The 15,948-nt window shown below is 56.9% G+C and overlaps 1 protein-coding gene across 5 annotated transcripts; it reads left to right on the top strand.

The window, feature by feature from the left end:
- The first annotated feature begins 292 nt into the window (after positions 1–292).
- Positions 293–15,856, top strand: GPAT2 (glycerol-3-phosphate acyltransferase 2, mitochondrial). Of its 5 annotated transcripts, none has more exons than XM_051836064.2 (22): positions 293–374; positions 5,443–5,572; positions 5,672–5,785; positions 6,471–6,544; positions 6,907–7,011; positions 7,239–7,367; positions 10,122–10,221; positions 10,615–10,748; positions 11,010–11,109; positions 11,208–11,420; positions 11,809–11,931; positions 12,092–12,174; positions 12,473–12,591; positions 13,201–13,271; positions 13,341–13,599; positions 13,687–13,835; positions 13,979–14,056; positions 14,393–14,524; positions 14,605–14,725; positions 14,812–14,877; positions 15,112–15,167; positions 15,547–15,856. In XM_051836064.2, the coding sequence occupies exons 2-22, from the start codon at positions 5,510–5,512 to the stop codon at positions 15,661–15,663; spliced, it is 2,406 nt and encodes an 801-aa protein (XP_051692024.2). In that variant the 5' UTR covers positions 293–374; positions 5,443–5,509; the 3' UTR covers positions 15,664–15,856. The 5 variants fall into 5 exon arrangements, with proteins under 5 accessions (XP_051692024.2, XP_051692020.2, XP_051692033.2 ...); XM_051836060.2 differs by having other exon boundaries at positions 305–410; XM_051836073.2 differs by having other exon boundaries at positions 305–410; positions 5,448–5,572.
- Positions 15,857–15,948: the final 92 nt, after the last annotated feature.

A 15,948-nucleotide genomic window follows, 5' to 3' on the forward strand; every position in this document is an offset into this window, starting at 1 on the left:
TCCTAAAGCATAAACTCTAGCTTAGTGGTGTGTGGACCCTGGGAACCTTTCACTACAGCCTGGCAAACCACGAGGCCTTCTCCAGTTTCTGGGTACCCTGTGTTTCACAGAGGTGTCCTCACGGAATCAAACAGAACCACCCCAGGAATACGCCCACAACCCCAGCAGCACGCGAGCTACGGCCACGGGGTCCGCCCAGAGCACAGGTCACATGGCCACAGGGACTGCGGCCGGACGCAAGGCGCGGGGGCGGGGCTTCGGTCCCATCGTGCATTCCAATTGGCTCTCAGAGCTGCCCTCGCGATCAGCCCGCCCGCCCCTTCCGGCCGCCTCACTAGGCTACACCTTTGGCGGGAGTCGGCGGTGGGTGTGAGGTGAGGCCCACACTCCCCGCTTCTGGAATGTGTTAGGTCGGGCTAGGCCCCCAGTTATTCAGGGGCCTTCCCACCTCGAGGGCTGGGCTGGTGGGCCTTTCATTGGCTGCGGGGGGTTGTGCGGGTTGGTGCGTCGGCCGTGCGGGTCCTGTCGGGCAAATAAGCCCCTCTGAAGGACCCGGGTTTCTGAATAGTCTTGAGGAGCCCCGTTTCACATCGCCCATGGCCCCCCTCATCCTAGACCCAGCGAGGGGCGCCCAGATGGGATGTTTGACCTTGGTCAGTGGAGGGGGGCGCCCTTCGTCCATCTTGGGGGTCCGGGAACGCACACCAGGGGTCAAGCGAGGGACCTGACTTCTGAGGGGTAGGGACTGTGGGCTGCAGAGGCCGTGTGCAAGCTGAGCTCGAGAGCATGTGTCCTTCTGTGGTTCTTTGTGGGGCAGGAGCGTTCCGGATCGGGGACCGGGTTTGGGTTTTATCCTCCGATCCAGGGCTGCACATGCAGACGTTTACAGGGGCCCCCCAACATCAAGTATAATCAACGCGGGGGCACGCAGGAGGGCTCCTGCCGCCTGGTTAAAGAGGCAGTGGCAGCCCGGCTGCAGCCGGCTGAGGACCTGTGGGGCGCGTGCTCCGAGATGCCAGGCTCGGATTTTCGTTTCAATAATGACAGCTGGAAGCTATCGTTGATTTTTTTTTTTTTATGTAACATGCTCTCTGGCTTTAAATGTTGGTCTTTAATTCATGAAATTTTAGCACATTGTATAGCTGAAGGATGGAGATGTATTTATTATGAAGCATATCTGACCCTCGGGATGCCAGCTTGCAGTGGGTGCTGTGGGTGTCCTGGGTGAGGAGCTACAGAATGACAGGTCTCTGTTCTGGGGACTTGGGTGCTAGAAAAGAAAGTTCCAGAACTAGCTTCGGATTGTAAGAGCTGAGTCGCTGGCTTAATTGGAAGATGGAGAAATCACCCGCTGCCCTATCTTTTACTCTGCCCCTTTAAGGCAAGCACAGATCTAGGGCGGCTGGCTTTGGGAACTGGGGGTGAGCTGCCTGTGGGGTGGGGCAGACACCTCCTTGCAAGCCAGGCAGGTTTGCAGCCTTGCGGCCCTGGCTTGGGGCCTCGCTCTGCCGAGTGTCTGAATGGGGCTCTGAGATGTTTTCACACCAGGCCTTTGGGATGGGCTCCCCAGAACCAACGTCCTGTAACAGACTTGGTCTTATTGTTACTTGGTCTCATAGGGTTTTTTTTTTTTTTTTATTTCACAGGCAGAGTGGACAGAGAGAGAGACACTGAGAGAAAGGGCTTCCTTTTGCCGTTGGTTCACCCTCCAATGGCCGCCGCGGCTGGCGCGCTGCAGCCAGCGCACCGCGCTGATTCGATGGCAGGAGCCAGGTGCTTCTCCTGGTCTCCCATAGGGTGCAGGGCCCAAGCACTTGGGCCATCCTCCACTGCACTCCCTGGCCACAGCAGAGAGCTGGCCTGGAAGAGGGGCAACTGGGACAGAATCCGGTGCCCCGACCGGGACTAGAACCCGGTGTGCCGGCGCCGCAAGGTGGAGGATTAGCCTAGTGAGCTGCGGCGCCGGCCAAGTCTCATTGTTCTAAACTGTGTTAACAGAGAAGCAGAGAGGAGAACCTGAGGAATTCTTTATTTTATATTTTATTAACATGTAATACTTGTACGTCCTTATGGGTACAGTGCAATATAGCAACATATGTACAATGTGAAGTGATCGCTAGGTAACTAGCATCTCCATTTCTGTATCTTTTCTTTAGCTTTGGAGCCTGTAATGCATTGCTGTGAACTAAAGTTGCCCCACTGTGCTGTGGAGCTTGTAACTTCTGTGGGTGTCTGGCACCCATTATCCAGCCTCCCTGTAGCCCCCTCTCCCCAGTCCTTCCAGCCTCCGCTATTCTCTTCTAAGTTCAGCTCGACTTTTGACAGAAACTTCCACATAGGAGAGAACGTACAGTAATTGTCTTTCTGTGTCTGGCTTTTTTTTTCTTAACATAATGATCTCCAGTTTATTCATTTTGCTGCAAATGTCAGAATTTCATTCCTCTTCATGGCTGAACAATATTTTGTTTGCATACACCAGGTTTTCTTTATTCTTTTTTTTTGACAGGCAGAGTTAGACAGTGAGAGAGAGACAGAAAGGTCTTCCTTCTGTTGGTTCACCCCCCAAATGGCCGCTATGGCCGGCACTGCACCAGTCTGAAGCCAGGAGCCAGGTACTTCTCCTGGTCTCCCATGGGGTGCAGGGCCCAAGCACCTGGGCCATCCTCCACTGCCTTCCCGGGCCACAGCAGAGAGCTGGCCTGGAAGAGGGGCAACCGGGACAGAATCCGGCACCCCAACCGGGACTAGAACCTGGAGTACCAGCGCCACAGGTGGAGGATTAGCCTATTGAGCCACTGCGCCAGCCTCTTTTTAATATTTATTTATTTGAAAAGTAGAGTTATGGAGAGGCAGAGGCAAGGGGTGTGGGTGGGGTCTTCCATCCATTGGTTCACTCCCCAGATGCTGCGGTGGCTGGTGCTGTGCCGATCTGAAGCCTGGAGCTTCTTTCAAGTCTCTCATGTGGGTGCAGGGGCCCAAGGACTTGGGCCATCTTCTACTGCTTTCCCAGGCCACAGCAGAGAGCTGGATCAGAAGTGGAGCAGCCAGGACTTGAACCAGTGCCCATATGGGATGCCGGCACTGCAGGTGGAAGCTTTACCCACTACACCATAGTGCCAGCCGCACCGTTTTCTTGATCCATTCATCTATCAGTAGACATCTAGATTGATTCCATATTTTAGATACTGTGAATAGTGCTGCAGCAAACATGGGAGTGCAGGTATCTCTTTTATATGCTGACTACATTTCCTCTGGGTAGCTGGGTCATGTGACAGATCTCTCTTTAGTTTTCTGAGAAACCTCCCTATTGTTCTCTGTAATGGCTGTCCTAGCTTGCATTCCCACAAACCGTATATAAGGGTTCCCTTTTCTCCACATCCTTACCAGCATTTGTTATTTTTTATTTTTTTGATTATAGCCACTGTGATTGGAGTGGCTCATTGTGGTTTTCATTTGCATTTACCTGATAGCTAGTATTATTGCATAGGTATTCATGTATTTGTTAGTCATTTGTATTTCTTCTGTTTTGCAAAAGTTGTTTACTTTTATTTATTTGGAAGGCAGAGAGAGAGAGAGAGAGAGAGAGATCTCTTCCATCTGCTGGCTCACTCCCTGAATGCCCACAACAGCTGAGGTGGGGCCAGGCCAAAGCCAGGCGGCCAGAACTCAGTCTAGGTATCCTACATGAGGCTGGGACCCAAGTACTTGAGCCATCACCCAGGCCTCCCAGAGTGCGCATTAATAGGAGGTGGATCAGAAGCAGTCAGGACTCAGGCACTCCGGAATGGGGTACAGGCACCCTAGGGACGTCTTAACTGCTGCACCGAATGCCCATCCCTGTATTTCTTCTTTTGAGAAATGTCTACTCAGATAATTTGCCCAATTCATAACTGGATTGTTATTCTTTGAGTGCTTTATACATTGTAGATATTAGTCCCTTGTCAGATGAGTAGTCTGTAAATATTCCCTCCCATTCTGTCAGTCATGTCTTTACTCTGGTGATTATTTCCTTTGCTGTGCAGAAGCTTCTTAGTGTGAGATAGTCCCACTCATCTTGTTTCGCTTTTGTTGCTTGTGCTTTTGGGTCTTACCTAAACTATCATTGATCATGCCAATCGTATGATCGTACCAATTATATTACACCAATGTCTTGAAGTGTTTGTAATGTTTTCTTTAAGTACTTTCACAGTTTCCGGTTTTACATTTTGTCTTTGATCTGTTTTGAGCTGATTTGTGCATCGAATGAGAGTTTGGGATGGAGTGTCTGACATCTGTGTAAAGGTGTCCAGTTTTCTCAGCACCATTTATTGAAGAGTCAGCCTTCTCCAGTGTGTGTCTTTGGTACTGAGCCCGAGGAGTTCCTGGAAGTTAGAATCAGTCACCTGGCTTTTCCTGGGGCCTTCTTCCCTGTATAGAGGTGGGTCAGCCGCAGCCCTTGTCCTCAAGAGACTTTCAGATGCTGTGGGGAGGTGCAGTGTTAACCCTGCAGGCTCCTTGCCCAGCAGACTTGGGCTGGAGAACCCCAGGAGGAGAGGGAGAACCTAGAAGGTATTCCAGAGGCCTCATGGACTTAGAGTCATAGGCAGGATTGAGGGCTGGCCAGGAAGGGAGAAGGCATTCCAAGCTGGGCTTGTGTGTAGTACGGTGGGGGTGAGGAAGTTGCAAATAATTAGGCCAGCCCACCCAGGGACATGTGAGAGATCAGGGAGGGGTTTTTAGGGTGCAGTTTTGAGATTGGGGTGCTCAGTGCTGTTTTATGGAAGATAGCTTTTTGTCAGCTCAGTATTGTGATGGGGAGGAGGGGCTGATGAGCCAACCAGGTGTTGTCTTCTGTAGAGAGAGCTGCGTAAGAGGGAGCTGATTGTGGAAAAGTCTGTCTTGTCCCCAGCCAGATGAGAATGCCTTGTGATATGTCTGCGTGGCACTTCTACGTGTTCTGACCCCGAGCTGCCCACATTCTCGTGATGATTGAGTAGACAAAGGGCTGTCTTCTGCTGGGCAAGGGAAGCGCAGGTGCACAGGACCTGGTGACCGCGTGGTCCCCATCCCCCTCGGCAGACTCCTGCCTCCTTGCTGCCAGTCCAGTCTGTGGCCTCTCCCTCTGCAAAGAAGGGTTCTGAGTCCCCAGTATGGCGCCGTTTGTGCTGGGAGGTGGCAGGTGTGTGTCGATGGCAAGAGCCAGTTCCCCTCGTGGTGATGTGAGAAGTCCCGACCTGGACACTGTAGACCTTCTCAGGACAGCTGGCTCCTTGCTGAGACAACTTGGGTGTGGGGCAGACTGAGATCTGAGCTGCCCTCAGTTTCCAGCCAACGTTCTCTTTACCACTGCAGGCCTGGGGGATGTCTGTTCTGGGTCAGAGTGGGGTGGGGTTTGGGGTCACTCCAAGAACTCCTGAGTATGGCTCAGACTCCTTATGGCTGCTTCCTTCCACTTTTCCCAAGGTCAGGTTCCTGTGGAGAGAAATAGAAGGAGTCAGAGGTACCAGGGTCCCAGATTTTACAGACCTTCATGGAAACCATGTTGGAAACCAGACCCCAAATCCAGCAGAGGAGCAGCCACAGTGGCCAGGAGGTAGTGTGTGCCCTCCCATTCCGTCTGTGGTGCCCCTCACCCCTTAAGTCTCCCTCTTTCCACCAAGGACCTCTCACCTCTCCCTGTACCCTTTTCCAGACCAGCCTGTGGTCATCAGGCTTTGGGATGAAGCTGGAGGCTGTCACCCCATTCCTGGGGAAGTATCGCCCCTTTGTGGGTCGCTGCTGCCAGACCTGTACTCCTAAGAGCTGGGTAAGTGATGGCAGGGCTGAGCCCCACTCTTGGAAACTTGGGGTAGCTTGGCTTTGGGGGCCACAGCTCTGGGAAGCTGTTCTTTTTATGTCTTTCCAAGCGGGGCCCCTACCTGATCCCAGCCTCTAGTTTTGTCTTTGAGGGCAATGGGTGTACTGGTGTGGTTGTAGTTCTGGGGCTGCAGCAGTCTCCCAAGCCTGGGAGAGATGGGTGGGAAGCTCAGAGGGGCTCAGAGGAAGTGGGGCTGTGCCCAGAGAGCTGGTGTCTGGCCGGGCCTGAACGAGTCCTGTTCAGTATGGGGTGGCGCCCCCTCAGGCTTCGCAGCACTCAGCACGTGCTTGGAGACCGCTTGTGTGTCCATGCCATGTGCAGATGCTGAGACTGAGTTTTGATGGACATCCAGGCTGTGTGTTCTCTGCTGTTGAGGGCAGAACTTCTCTTCAAAGAGCTGATTCTGGACAGGGCGTAGCACTGCCCTTTTGAGCGTGGAAACTTTTTCCTGAGCAAGCACAGCTCTGGGGTCAGACATCTTTTGTGAAGTACTGTGTGGTAGTCCTTTCTCCTGCTAGACTCACCAAGCCACTGGGCAAGGACTGGGGCGGGGGGTGGGGGGAGGACAGGGCCTTTCCTTCACCAGTTTCCAAAGGCCCCCCGGGACATGCTGTCCATGCCTCTTCTCTGGCAGGAGTCCCTCTTCCACAGAAGCATCATGGATCTGGGCTTCTGCAACGTGATCCTGGTGACGGAGGAGAACACCAGGTAGTGAGAGCGGAGCACAGGGCTGCTGGGGCCCTGCTTCCTGCCGCGGGGGAGGAAGGGCCCTGTGCCCGCACAGCAGTGAGGAGAGGCGGGCTGTGCTCCCCTCTCCTGCAGTTCCTCTGAGCATGAGGGACTGTCCGCTGTGTCTCAGGCCCTCAGCGGAGAGCCTGCTCAGCAGGGGGAGAGGTGGGACTGGGGCACAGGGTGGCAAGTGGTTCCTCTCTGCTCCATTGACGAGCCAAGCTCAGGTGTTTTCTGGGATGTGGGAGTGCGGTGTAGTCCCTGCCTGATGGAATGCCCCAGGGGCCCCAGCTGGGGTGGACCTTTCCTGCGCCATCTTTCCCTTCTGGGGCTGTGCCTAGGTTTCGGGGCTGGCTAGTTCGGAGACTCTGCTACTTCCTGTGGTCCCTGGAGCAGCACGTACCCCCCTGCCAGGACATCCCGCAGAAGATCATGGAAAGCGCTGGGTGAGGGGCAGTGACTGGGGTCTAACTGGCATTCCTGGGGTCTGTAAAAGGATGATGAAAGCTCTAGGCAGGGGTGGCCAAGAAGCCTGCTGGGGCAGGGCTTCCAAAGTGTTAGCTCTGCCTGGGCCCTTCTCAAAGGAGGGTGAAGACGGGAGGCTGTGCCCTGGGAGAGCTTGGGCCTGCCCCAGCCTGACAGCAGCCTCCCACCCCACCCCCTACTGTCACAGGGTACAGAACCTCCTTGCAGGGAGGGCCGCTGGAGGGGCTGAGGAAGACCAGGTGCCCAGTCATGTGAAGAAAGACGTGCAGCGCATCCTGGGCCACATCCAGGCCCCACCACGGCCTTTCCTGCTCAGGTAAAACTTGCCCCTGGGCCAGGTCCTGTGCCCTTCTGGAGAAGCTGGGCCTGGGGAAGGGCTGGACACACCTTCTGGGGAGCTGGACGATATCTACCAGAACAGGCAGCAGCCTGCTGTCACACCGGCCTCCCCGCCCCACCTCCCTGACCACAGGGCTGAGCACCTGTTAGATGCAGGGTCCTGTTCTAGGGGTGTGAGGGGTGACAGAGATACATGTAAAAAAAAAACAGGGCAACACTAAGGACAGCAGAAGCGAAGGGAGAGGGAGTTTAACCAGGGCCAAGAGGAGCCAGGGTTGGCGGCACGAGAACTGCGGGGAGAGGAGGCAGCCTTGCTAGAAGGAGCAGCAGGAGCCGTGGTCCTGGGCAGGAAAGGGCTGCATGTTTAGAAGCTGGCAAGCGGGGCCGGTGCTGTGATGTGAAGCTGCTGCCTGTGGCACTGGCGCAGTATGGGCTCCGGTTCCAGTCCCAGCCGTGCCACTTCCAAACCAGCTCCCTGCTGATGTGCCTGGGAAAGCAGCAGATGGCCCAAGGGCTCCCCTGCATCCACGTGGGAGACCCAGAAGAAGTTCTGGCTCCTGGCTTTGACCTGTCCCAGTCCTGTCCATTGCAGCCATTTGGGGAGTGAACCAGCGGATGGAAAATCGATCGATATCTCTCTCTGTGCCTCTGCCTCTCCTTTTCTAACTTTGACTTTCAAATAAATAAATCAGTCTTAAAAGCTGGCAAGTGAGGAAGATAGCTGCTAGAGATGATTTTTTTTAAAGATTTATTTATTTATTTGAAAGAGTTACAGAGAAGGAGAGGAAGAGGTAGAGACAGAGAGAGAGAGATCTTCCATCTGCTGGTTCACTCCCCAAATGGCCGCAGTGGCTAGGGCTGGGCCAGGCCAAAGCCGGGAGCCGGAAGCTTCCTCCAGGTCTCCCATGTGGGTGCAGGGGCCCAAGGACTTGGAGCATCTTCCCCTGCATTCCCAAGCGCTTTAGCAGGGAGCTGGGTCCAAAGTGGAGCAGCCAGGTCTCTAACCTGTGCCCACATGGGATGCCTGTGCCGCAGGAGTGGCATTACCTGCTATGCCACATCGTTGGCCCCATAGAGATGAATTTGAGAGGTAAAGGGGACCAGCTCATGGTGAGCCATAAGAGAAAGTGGGGTTGGATCTCTGAGGAAAGGGTTTTAAACAGGGAGTGACAACTCTTAGCTCAGGTGAGAAATGACGCTGGACGGCCGTGCAGAAAAGCACATGCAGGCATCGAGGAGCTGCCTTACTCACTGGTGGACCAGGTGGCAGGGCTGGGGTGGTAAAGGGAAAAGACATTACAGGAAGCCCTGTTACAGCCTGTACCTGGTCGTATGTACAGAGGGGAGCAGGCTTGAGGAAAAGTGGGTTTGGTTTCGAAGGATGCTTTGGACATAAAAGAGTTTTCAGTACCTGCCACACTGTGGAGACAGTGAGGAGCAGTTGGGTGTAGGAGTCAAACTCAGAAGGGACAGATTTTGAGAAGCTTTAGCATATAGGTAGGGGTGTGTGTGTGTGTGTGTATGTGTGTGTGTGTGTGTGTGTTAAAGATTGATTTAAAGAGAGAGATCTTCTATCTGCTGGTTTGCCTCCCAAAATGGCCACAATGGCCAGGGCTGGCACAGGCTGAAGCCAGGGGCCAGGAACTTCATCTGGGTTCCCCATGTGGGTGCAGGGGCCCAACCATTTGGGCCACCTTCTGCTGCTTTCCCAGGCACATTAGCAGGGAGCTGGATCAGAGTAGAGCAGCCAGGACTCATATGGGCGATCGTAATGGGATGCCAGCATTGCAGGTGGGGGCTTAACTCTCTGCACCACAGCATCAGCCCCTAAGTGGTATTTATAGCCAAAGGATGGAGGACCCAGGGCTACACGTGTGAGGGACAGCTGGGATACTGATATAAAGGACAGAAAGCAGAGGTTGCTGGTGACCTTGACCACGCCTCCTCTGTCATTCGTCAGCTTTGTTGTGTGAGTCCCTAGACCTGACTCCCTTTACACCAACTGTCAGCCCCTCCCATCCTGCCCTCCCTCCTGGCCTAGCTTTGGTGCTGGGCTCATTGTGATGAAAACACATGGGAAAGTCTGTGGGTACAGCCCCCGCTGCCTGCCTTCTCTGTGTACCTAAGCAGCTGAATGGTGCCAGCCAAACATACTGGGTGGGTGGTCCCTGTAAGTACAGATCTCCCAGGGGCACATGGCGTTTGCCAAGCCTGTCCAGGCTGCTCCTTCTCTGGCTTACCCACTGATGCCACGTGTCATGCTTCGTGGAGATATAGAAGCCACCCAGTGGAGACTTGCTGCTTGTTTACAATGCCCTGCTACCTGCATGTACACGTCTGTCCCCTTCCCAGCCTCTACCAGGGACTTTGCCCCTCAGTTATCCACGTTCCTTCTTGTAGCACTGACGCTTCCCTCGTATCCCATCTTCGCCAGTGGTTTGCTAAGACCAGGCTGAGTTCTGCCTGGGGCGAGTCTGGAGCTTCCAGTCTCCCCTGGGGCGAATGGAGGCAGCTGCTCACAGAGGCCTTGGTGTGCCCGCACCACCCCTTCTCAACCTTCTCCACTCTTAAGCACCTCTGTAGCCTGAGCCCCACTTTTCTCTTGTGTAAAATGGGGACAGTAGTACCACCTGGCTCCGGGTGGTGCTGTGCAGCTGTTGAGGTGCTGGGGCTGAGTCTTTCGGGCTGTGGGTCGCCCTGGCTGCAGCTCAGACCTGGCGTCACTCCCCAGGCTGTGCAGCTGGGTGTTCCTGCGGTTCCTGAACCGCCTCTTCCTGAATGTGCAGCTGCACAAGGGTCAGATGAAGATGGTCCACAAGGCAGCCCAGGCGGTAAGGCCCCCGTGCTGGGGTGGGGATGGCGGGGAGAGGCTGGGGCCAAGCTCTTGAGTCAGGCCAGCCCCGTCGGCTGGTGGGAAAAATGCAGTGCTCTTGGGTGACCTTCTCTCCATGTCTCACGGCCCTGCTCCCACAGGGCTTCCACTAACATCTTTTCATCATGGTCCTCACAACCATGACGTCAGTGCATTACCTTAAAAGTTGTCGGAAGGCTGCTCTACTCTGAGAAATATGCTCAGAGCAAGAAGTCTTCAGCTGAGCCCTCCCTCCCTCCCTCCCTCCCACCCCCTTCCCGTATTGCTCTGGTCTGAAGGCACTGGGGTTTGGCTTCCTGTGTGTTCAGGGTGGGGACAGGTTGGCACTTCCCTCTGGCTCTCCCTGGAGCAGGGCTTGCCGCTCGTCTTCCTCTCTACTCACAAGTCCCTCCTGGATGGGCTCCTGCTGCCCTTTGTGCTGCTCTCTCAGGGGCTGGGAGTGCTCCGTGTGGCTTGGGATCCCCGTACCTGCTCCCCTGCCCTCCGGTAAGAGCCTTGTGCCCCTGGACAGACATGGGAGGAGTTACAGGCTGGGAGGGGCCCTCTTCCTGGCACCTCTGCTCCCAGCAGCATGGCAGCCTTGCCTGTGGGGCTCATAGGGAGTCAGCTGAGGGTCCCAGGGCTATGGCTGCAGGTGTTCAGGCAAGACGCACGCTGCTCTTGGGGGCCCTAGGCTATCACTAGTCTCTGGCTCAGCCCCACCTCCAGAGACCCCTCCCTCATCAGGCTCTACCCTGTGCCCCACAGAGCTCTGATAAGGAACCTTGGGGGGCTTTTCCTGCCCCCAGAGGCCAACCTCTCCCTGGACAGCTCCGAGGGGGTCTTGGCAAGGGCCGTGGTGCGTGCCGTAAGTACCCCCAGTAGCTTTGTGTGGGGCCAGGTCAAGGATACAGGGTCTGTTTCTTCTCTGGCCTTGAAACCTGCCCTCGCTCCCTCCCATTCCAGGCCATGGAGCAGCTGCTGGTCAGCGGACAGCCCTTGCTCATCTTCCTGGAGGAGCCCCCTGGAGTCTTGGGGCCTCGGCTGTCAGCCCTGGGCCAAGCCTGGCTAGGACTGGTGATGCAGACAGTCCAGTTGGGCATCATCCCAGATGCTATGCTGGTGCCAGTGGCCATCACCTATGACCTGGTTCCAGATGCACCATGTGACAGTTACCATGTGAGCACCTGGCACGACTGCCCCTGGGGATCCCAAATGGACACCAGCTGCAGACAGGAGGCAGTACTGTGTGGCTGAGCCACCCTAGGGCTGGGGTCAGAGTGCGGGTACGTGAGCATGTGTCTATGCAAAGGCATCTCCCTGCATCTCCATCCTCACATTTCTTCCTCAAAAGACCCTGTGGGGAAGGCAGGGTTTCTCCTGTTTCATGGATGAGGAAATGGGAGCTTGAGAGGAAGCGGTCCTGCATCAGGTCGGCCCTGAGATAAAACTGAGCAGGCGGTAGCAGGGGGTGCCTCTGGAGAGTGAGGTGGGCCCTGAGCACAGTGAGACCTGAGAGCAGCGCCCTCCCATGAGGAGCTGCACCTTTACCCTCCCCTCCCTCCAGACCTCGGCTCCCCTGGGGCTGTGGACAGTGGCGCTGGCTGTCCTGCAGAGCCTGTGGAACTGCTGGGGCCGTCGTCGCCGGGTCTGCGTCCGGGTGCACCTAGCCCAGCCCTTCTCCCTGCAGGTATGGAGCCCACTGGGCAGGGCTGGGCATGCCTGGGGATCCATCCTGGCAGCATGGCCCTCAAAGTCTCTGCAGAGACAGCTTTGCCTGCCTTAGGTGGGCTTTATGCAGGGTTTCTGGTGGGCCAGAGAAGGCCATCTAAGAGCCTTGTCCTGGACAGGAATACATCATCAATGCCAGAAGCTGCTGGAGCAGCAGGCAGACCCTGGAACAGCTGTTGCAGCCCATCGTGCTGGGCCAATGGTAAGGCAGGGGAGTGCCTGGGTCTCAGCCCTTTAGCACCTGCCTGTGTGGGGAATACGCCATCTTCCCCCAAACATACCAGCTTGCGGTGGGGTCGTCTTGAACAGTACCACGCCCTCGTCTTGCCTGCAGTTTAAGTGTGGGATATGCACCCAGGCCTGCAAGGAGCTGAGGTGACATAAGCCACCCCTCCTCTGGGACTGGGAGGGAGAAACGCCTTCACCTTGAGAAAGGCCCAGCTTCCCCCACTGTTTTCAGGTTTGGTCCCTTCATCCTCTGATCTGTGTCTCTGTCCCAGTTCTGTTGTCCCAGATACTGAAAAGGAGCAGGAGTGGACCCCAGTAACTGCGCCCCTCTTAGCCCTCAAGGAAGAAGACCAGCACCTGGTCAGGAGACTGAGCCATCACATCCTAAGTGGTGAGACGGACTAGCCCTGGACTTTGGGGGCGGGTCCTGAGCAGTGCCTTCTCTCTGTGGCTCGGCCAGTCAGGGCCCTGTGTTCCAAGTGAGTGTCTGCACCGACCTGCTCTCCCTTCATGGCACACTTGGGACGTCTGTAAGGTGGAACCTCCCCCACCCCTAAGAGCAGAGCACCCAGCAGAGCAGGAGGGAGCAGCTGAATGAGTGCACCCAGATGGCTGCCTAGACAGTCAGACAACCGTGCCGAGGGCAGAGGCCAGCCCAGAGCCCCAGTCACAGCCAGCCTCATCCCACATCCTCATGTGGCCTCTCTGAGCCTGATCTCCTTAGCTGCATATGGGGATGAGGGTCATGGGACGGAGGCTTGTGACCGGAGGGCTCTGGCAGAATTCTGTGACCTAGTGCCTCTCTGGTGCAGAGACTTGGGGCTAGGTAGGCCCTACAAGATGAAGGGGAAGTCCCTGAGCTTCTGGCCTGTCAATCTACGTGCTGAAGGCCAGCTCTCTGGGCTCTCCTGAGACCTCGCTGGGGTGGAGTTGGGGTTGGGCCATGTGGCGGGTGAGGCTTGGCCAGATGATGTGACCAGCACCGCACTCTTGGCCCCAGCTGGCGTGGCAAGCTCAGCGGTGATGAGCACGGCCATCATGGCGACGCTGCTGCTGTTCAAACACCAGAAGGTGAGGTACGGTGTGGTGGGGCCCAGGGAGGGGCGTGGCCCCGTGCTCAGCCCTGCTCTGCCCACCCAGGGCGTGGTCCTGTCACAGCTCCTGGGGGAGTTCTCCTGGCTGACGGAGGAGACGCTGCTGCGAGGCTTTGATGTGGGCTTCTCTGGGCAGCTGCGGTGCCTGGTGCAGCACACACTGAGCCTGCTGCGGGCGCACGTGGCCCTGCTGCGCATCCACCAGGGGGACTTGCTGGTGGTGCCCCGGCCCGGCCCTGGCCTCACGCACCTGGCACGTCTGAGCGCCGAGCTGCTACCTGCCTTCCTGAGTGAGGCTGTGGGTGGTGAGTCCCGAGGGCCAGGCTGGATGGGATTTGTGTGCAGAGATGAGGGGATTGGCTCCCCCTCATCCTCTCCTGCTTCCCACCTAGCCTGTGCTGTGCGGGGGCTGCTGGCCAGCAGAGTGCCACCAGAGGGACCCTGGGAGCTGCAAGGGATAGAGCTCCTGAGCCAGAAAGACCTGTACAGCCAGATCCTGCTGCTGCTGCACCTGCTGCCGCAGGACCTGCTGCTCCTGCAGGTCAGGCCTCCCCTGGGCCCAGTGTGGCCTTGGGCCTGTCCTGACGCCCTCTGGGAGTGGGACAGGTTGTGCCCCGCCTCTGGTCAGCCCTTGCCTGTGGGCTTGGCTTTCTTGAGGCCACACAAGTGCTGCTTTCTCCCTAGCCGTGCCAGTCTTCCTACTGCTACTGCCAGGAGGTGCTGGACCGTCTGATCCAGTGCGGGCTTCTGGTTGCTGAGGAGGTAGGCCACGCGGTTGGAGACAAAGGCCCTGTCCTGTGTGTGCTGGATGGGAGCCCCCTGGCTCGATGGACAGGGAAACCTGGGTTGTACCTCTACCACTCCTGCCCCAGGAGATGACAGGATCTGCTCCCTACACTTCCTGCCCCCCACATTTCTGTCCAAAGGACTGTGGCCCATGAGAGGGGGAACTCATTTCCTGCAGCCCACAGACTGGCTGGGCTCCTTTTGGGCTCCCTGGATTTGCTCTTACTGCTCTCATCTACACAGACCTGGTCTGGGGCATAAGGCTAATCCCTAGCCGACGTGACAGGGACCAAAGGCTCCTGTCACCTCCAGACCCCAGGTTCCAGGCCAGCCTGTGACACCGGGCGCCAGCGTTTGAGCGGAAAGCTGCTGTGGAGACCGAGTGGGGACTTCACCGACAGTGACAGTGATGACTTCGAGGAGGCCGAGGGCCGGTTTTTCAGGGTAGGTAGCGAGAAGACTTCCCCAGAGGGAGGTGCTGGGGGGCAGTGGGAGCTGCCCTCACCCTGCCTGTCCTCCTCCAGCTCAGCCAGCAGTCACGCTGCCCTGACTTTTTCCTCTTCCTCTGCCGCCTGCTCAGCCCTTTGCTCAAGGCCTTTGCACAGGCGGCCGTCTTCCTGCACCAGGGCCAGCTGCCGGACTCCGGTAAGACCTCACTTCCTTCAGTCCTCAAGCTGGGGGCTCTGCCTGGGCTGGCCGCGGGCCTGGGCTAGGTCTCCTCTCCCCTGCAGAGTCAGGCTACACAGAGCAGCTGCTTCAGTTCCTGCAGGCCACCGCCAGGGAGGAAGGGATCTTTGGTGAGTCCCAAGCAGCCAGCCCTGGCTCCTAGAGGTTTGCTGGTGGCTGCTGCCCCCTGCTGGGCAGTGGCAGCCCAGCCCCAGGAAGGTGTGCGGCACAGTGGCTGAGCCTTGGGTCCTGTCTGAGTGCTGTCCCTGGGATGTTCCTTCTTTACACAAGAGGACAAGAAGCCTGCGCCCAGTGGCTCCCAGCCCTCCCTCCCTCCCTCAAACGTTCACTTCTCTTCCCTCCAGAGTGTGTGGACCCCAGTCTCGCCGTGAGTGCCATCTGGACCTTCAGAGACCTGGGGGTGAGTGACTGTCACATCACCCTGTCCCCTTGTTCTCACCCCCAGAGCAAGTTGCCCAGGGAAACCCTCATGTGCTCCCCCCCCCCAGGGCTGGCCTTGGTGATGCCTCATTGAGATGCAGGGATTTACCTGGTGTCTCCCCAGAACAGATGCGGTGACAGGAGGCTGGAGATGGGAGGGGTTTCCTGTCCCTCTTGGTCTCCCAAACCACTGGCTCCTCACACTCCCAGGTGGGGTACTGAGTGTGGTTTGAGATGGGGCAGTGTCTGCACACAGACACAGACCTAAGGAGCCAGACTGCAGAGTTCTGGGACGTGGGCTTGGTCCCTGTGTGCGCAGTCCCCACAGCAAGGGTGCTCAGTCTGTTTCTCCTGCCCAGGTGCTGCAGCAGACGCACAGTCCCACAGGCCCCAGGCTCCACCTGTCCCACACATTTGCATGCCGGGACAATCAAGACAAGCTGGAACAGTTCATCCGGCAGTTCATCTGCAGCTAGACCTGGGGAACGGAGCCTGCGCTGACTCCTCAGCCTGGACGCAGCCATGTCCCGGAGCCAGACGACGCACGAGGCTGCAAACCCTTAGCTGGGCTACAAAATCGTTGCTGTTTGACTGTTGCGCATCCCTTGCTGTCTCCATCCTTTGCTGTGATAAACAAGGGGACAGAGCAAGTTCTCTTCCCAAACCCAACTGTCGCTTGTGGTGTGCCTGTGTAGGTAGCCGCGCCTCCTTCCCCGTCTCCCCCACCAGACCAGCCCTGAGAGAAGACAGAGCATGGACCC

This window comes from Oryctolagus cuniculus, chromosome 2, assembly GCF_964237555.1.
Source record: "Oryctolagus cuniculus chromosome 2, mOryCun1.1, whole genome shotgun sequence".
Classification (NCBI taxonomy): domain Eukaryota; kingdom Metazoa; phylum Chordata; class Mammalia; order Lagomorpha; family Leporidae; genus Oryctolagus; species Oryctolagus cuniculus.

Bases quoted from the DNA above. Each gene is read 5' to 3' on its own strand.
- GPAT2 (XM_051836064.2), top strand. From the start codon at position 5,510: ATGGAAACCATGTTGGAAACCAGACCCCAAATCCAGCAGAGGAGCAGC. The intron at 10,749-11,009 runs GTAAGAGCCTTG...TGTGCCCCACAG, and splicing joins ACCTGCTCCCCTGCCCTCCG to AGCTCTGATAAGGAACCTTG. The intron at 11,421-11,808 runs GTGAGCACCTGG...CCCTCCCTCCAG, and splicing joins CACCATGTGACAGTTACCAT to ACCTCGGCTCCCCTGGGGCT.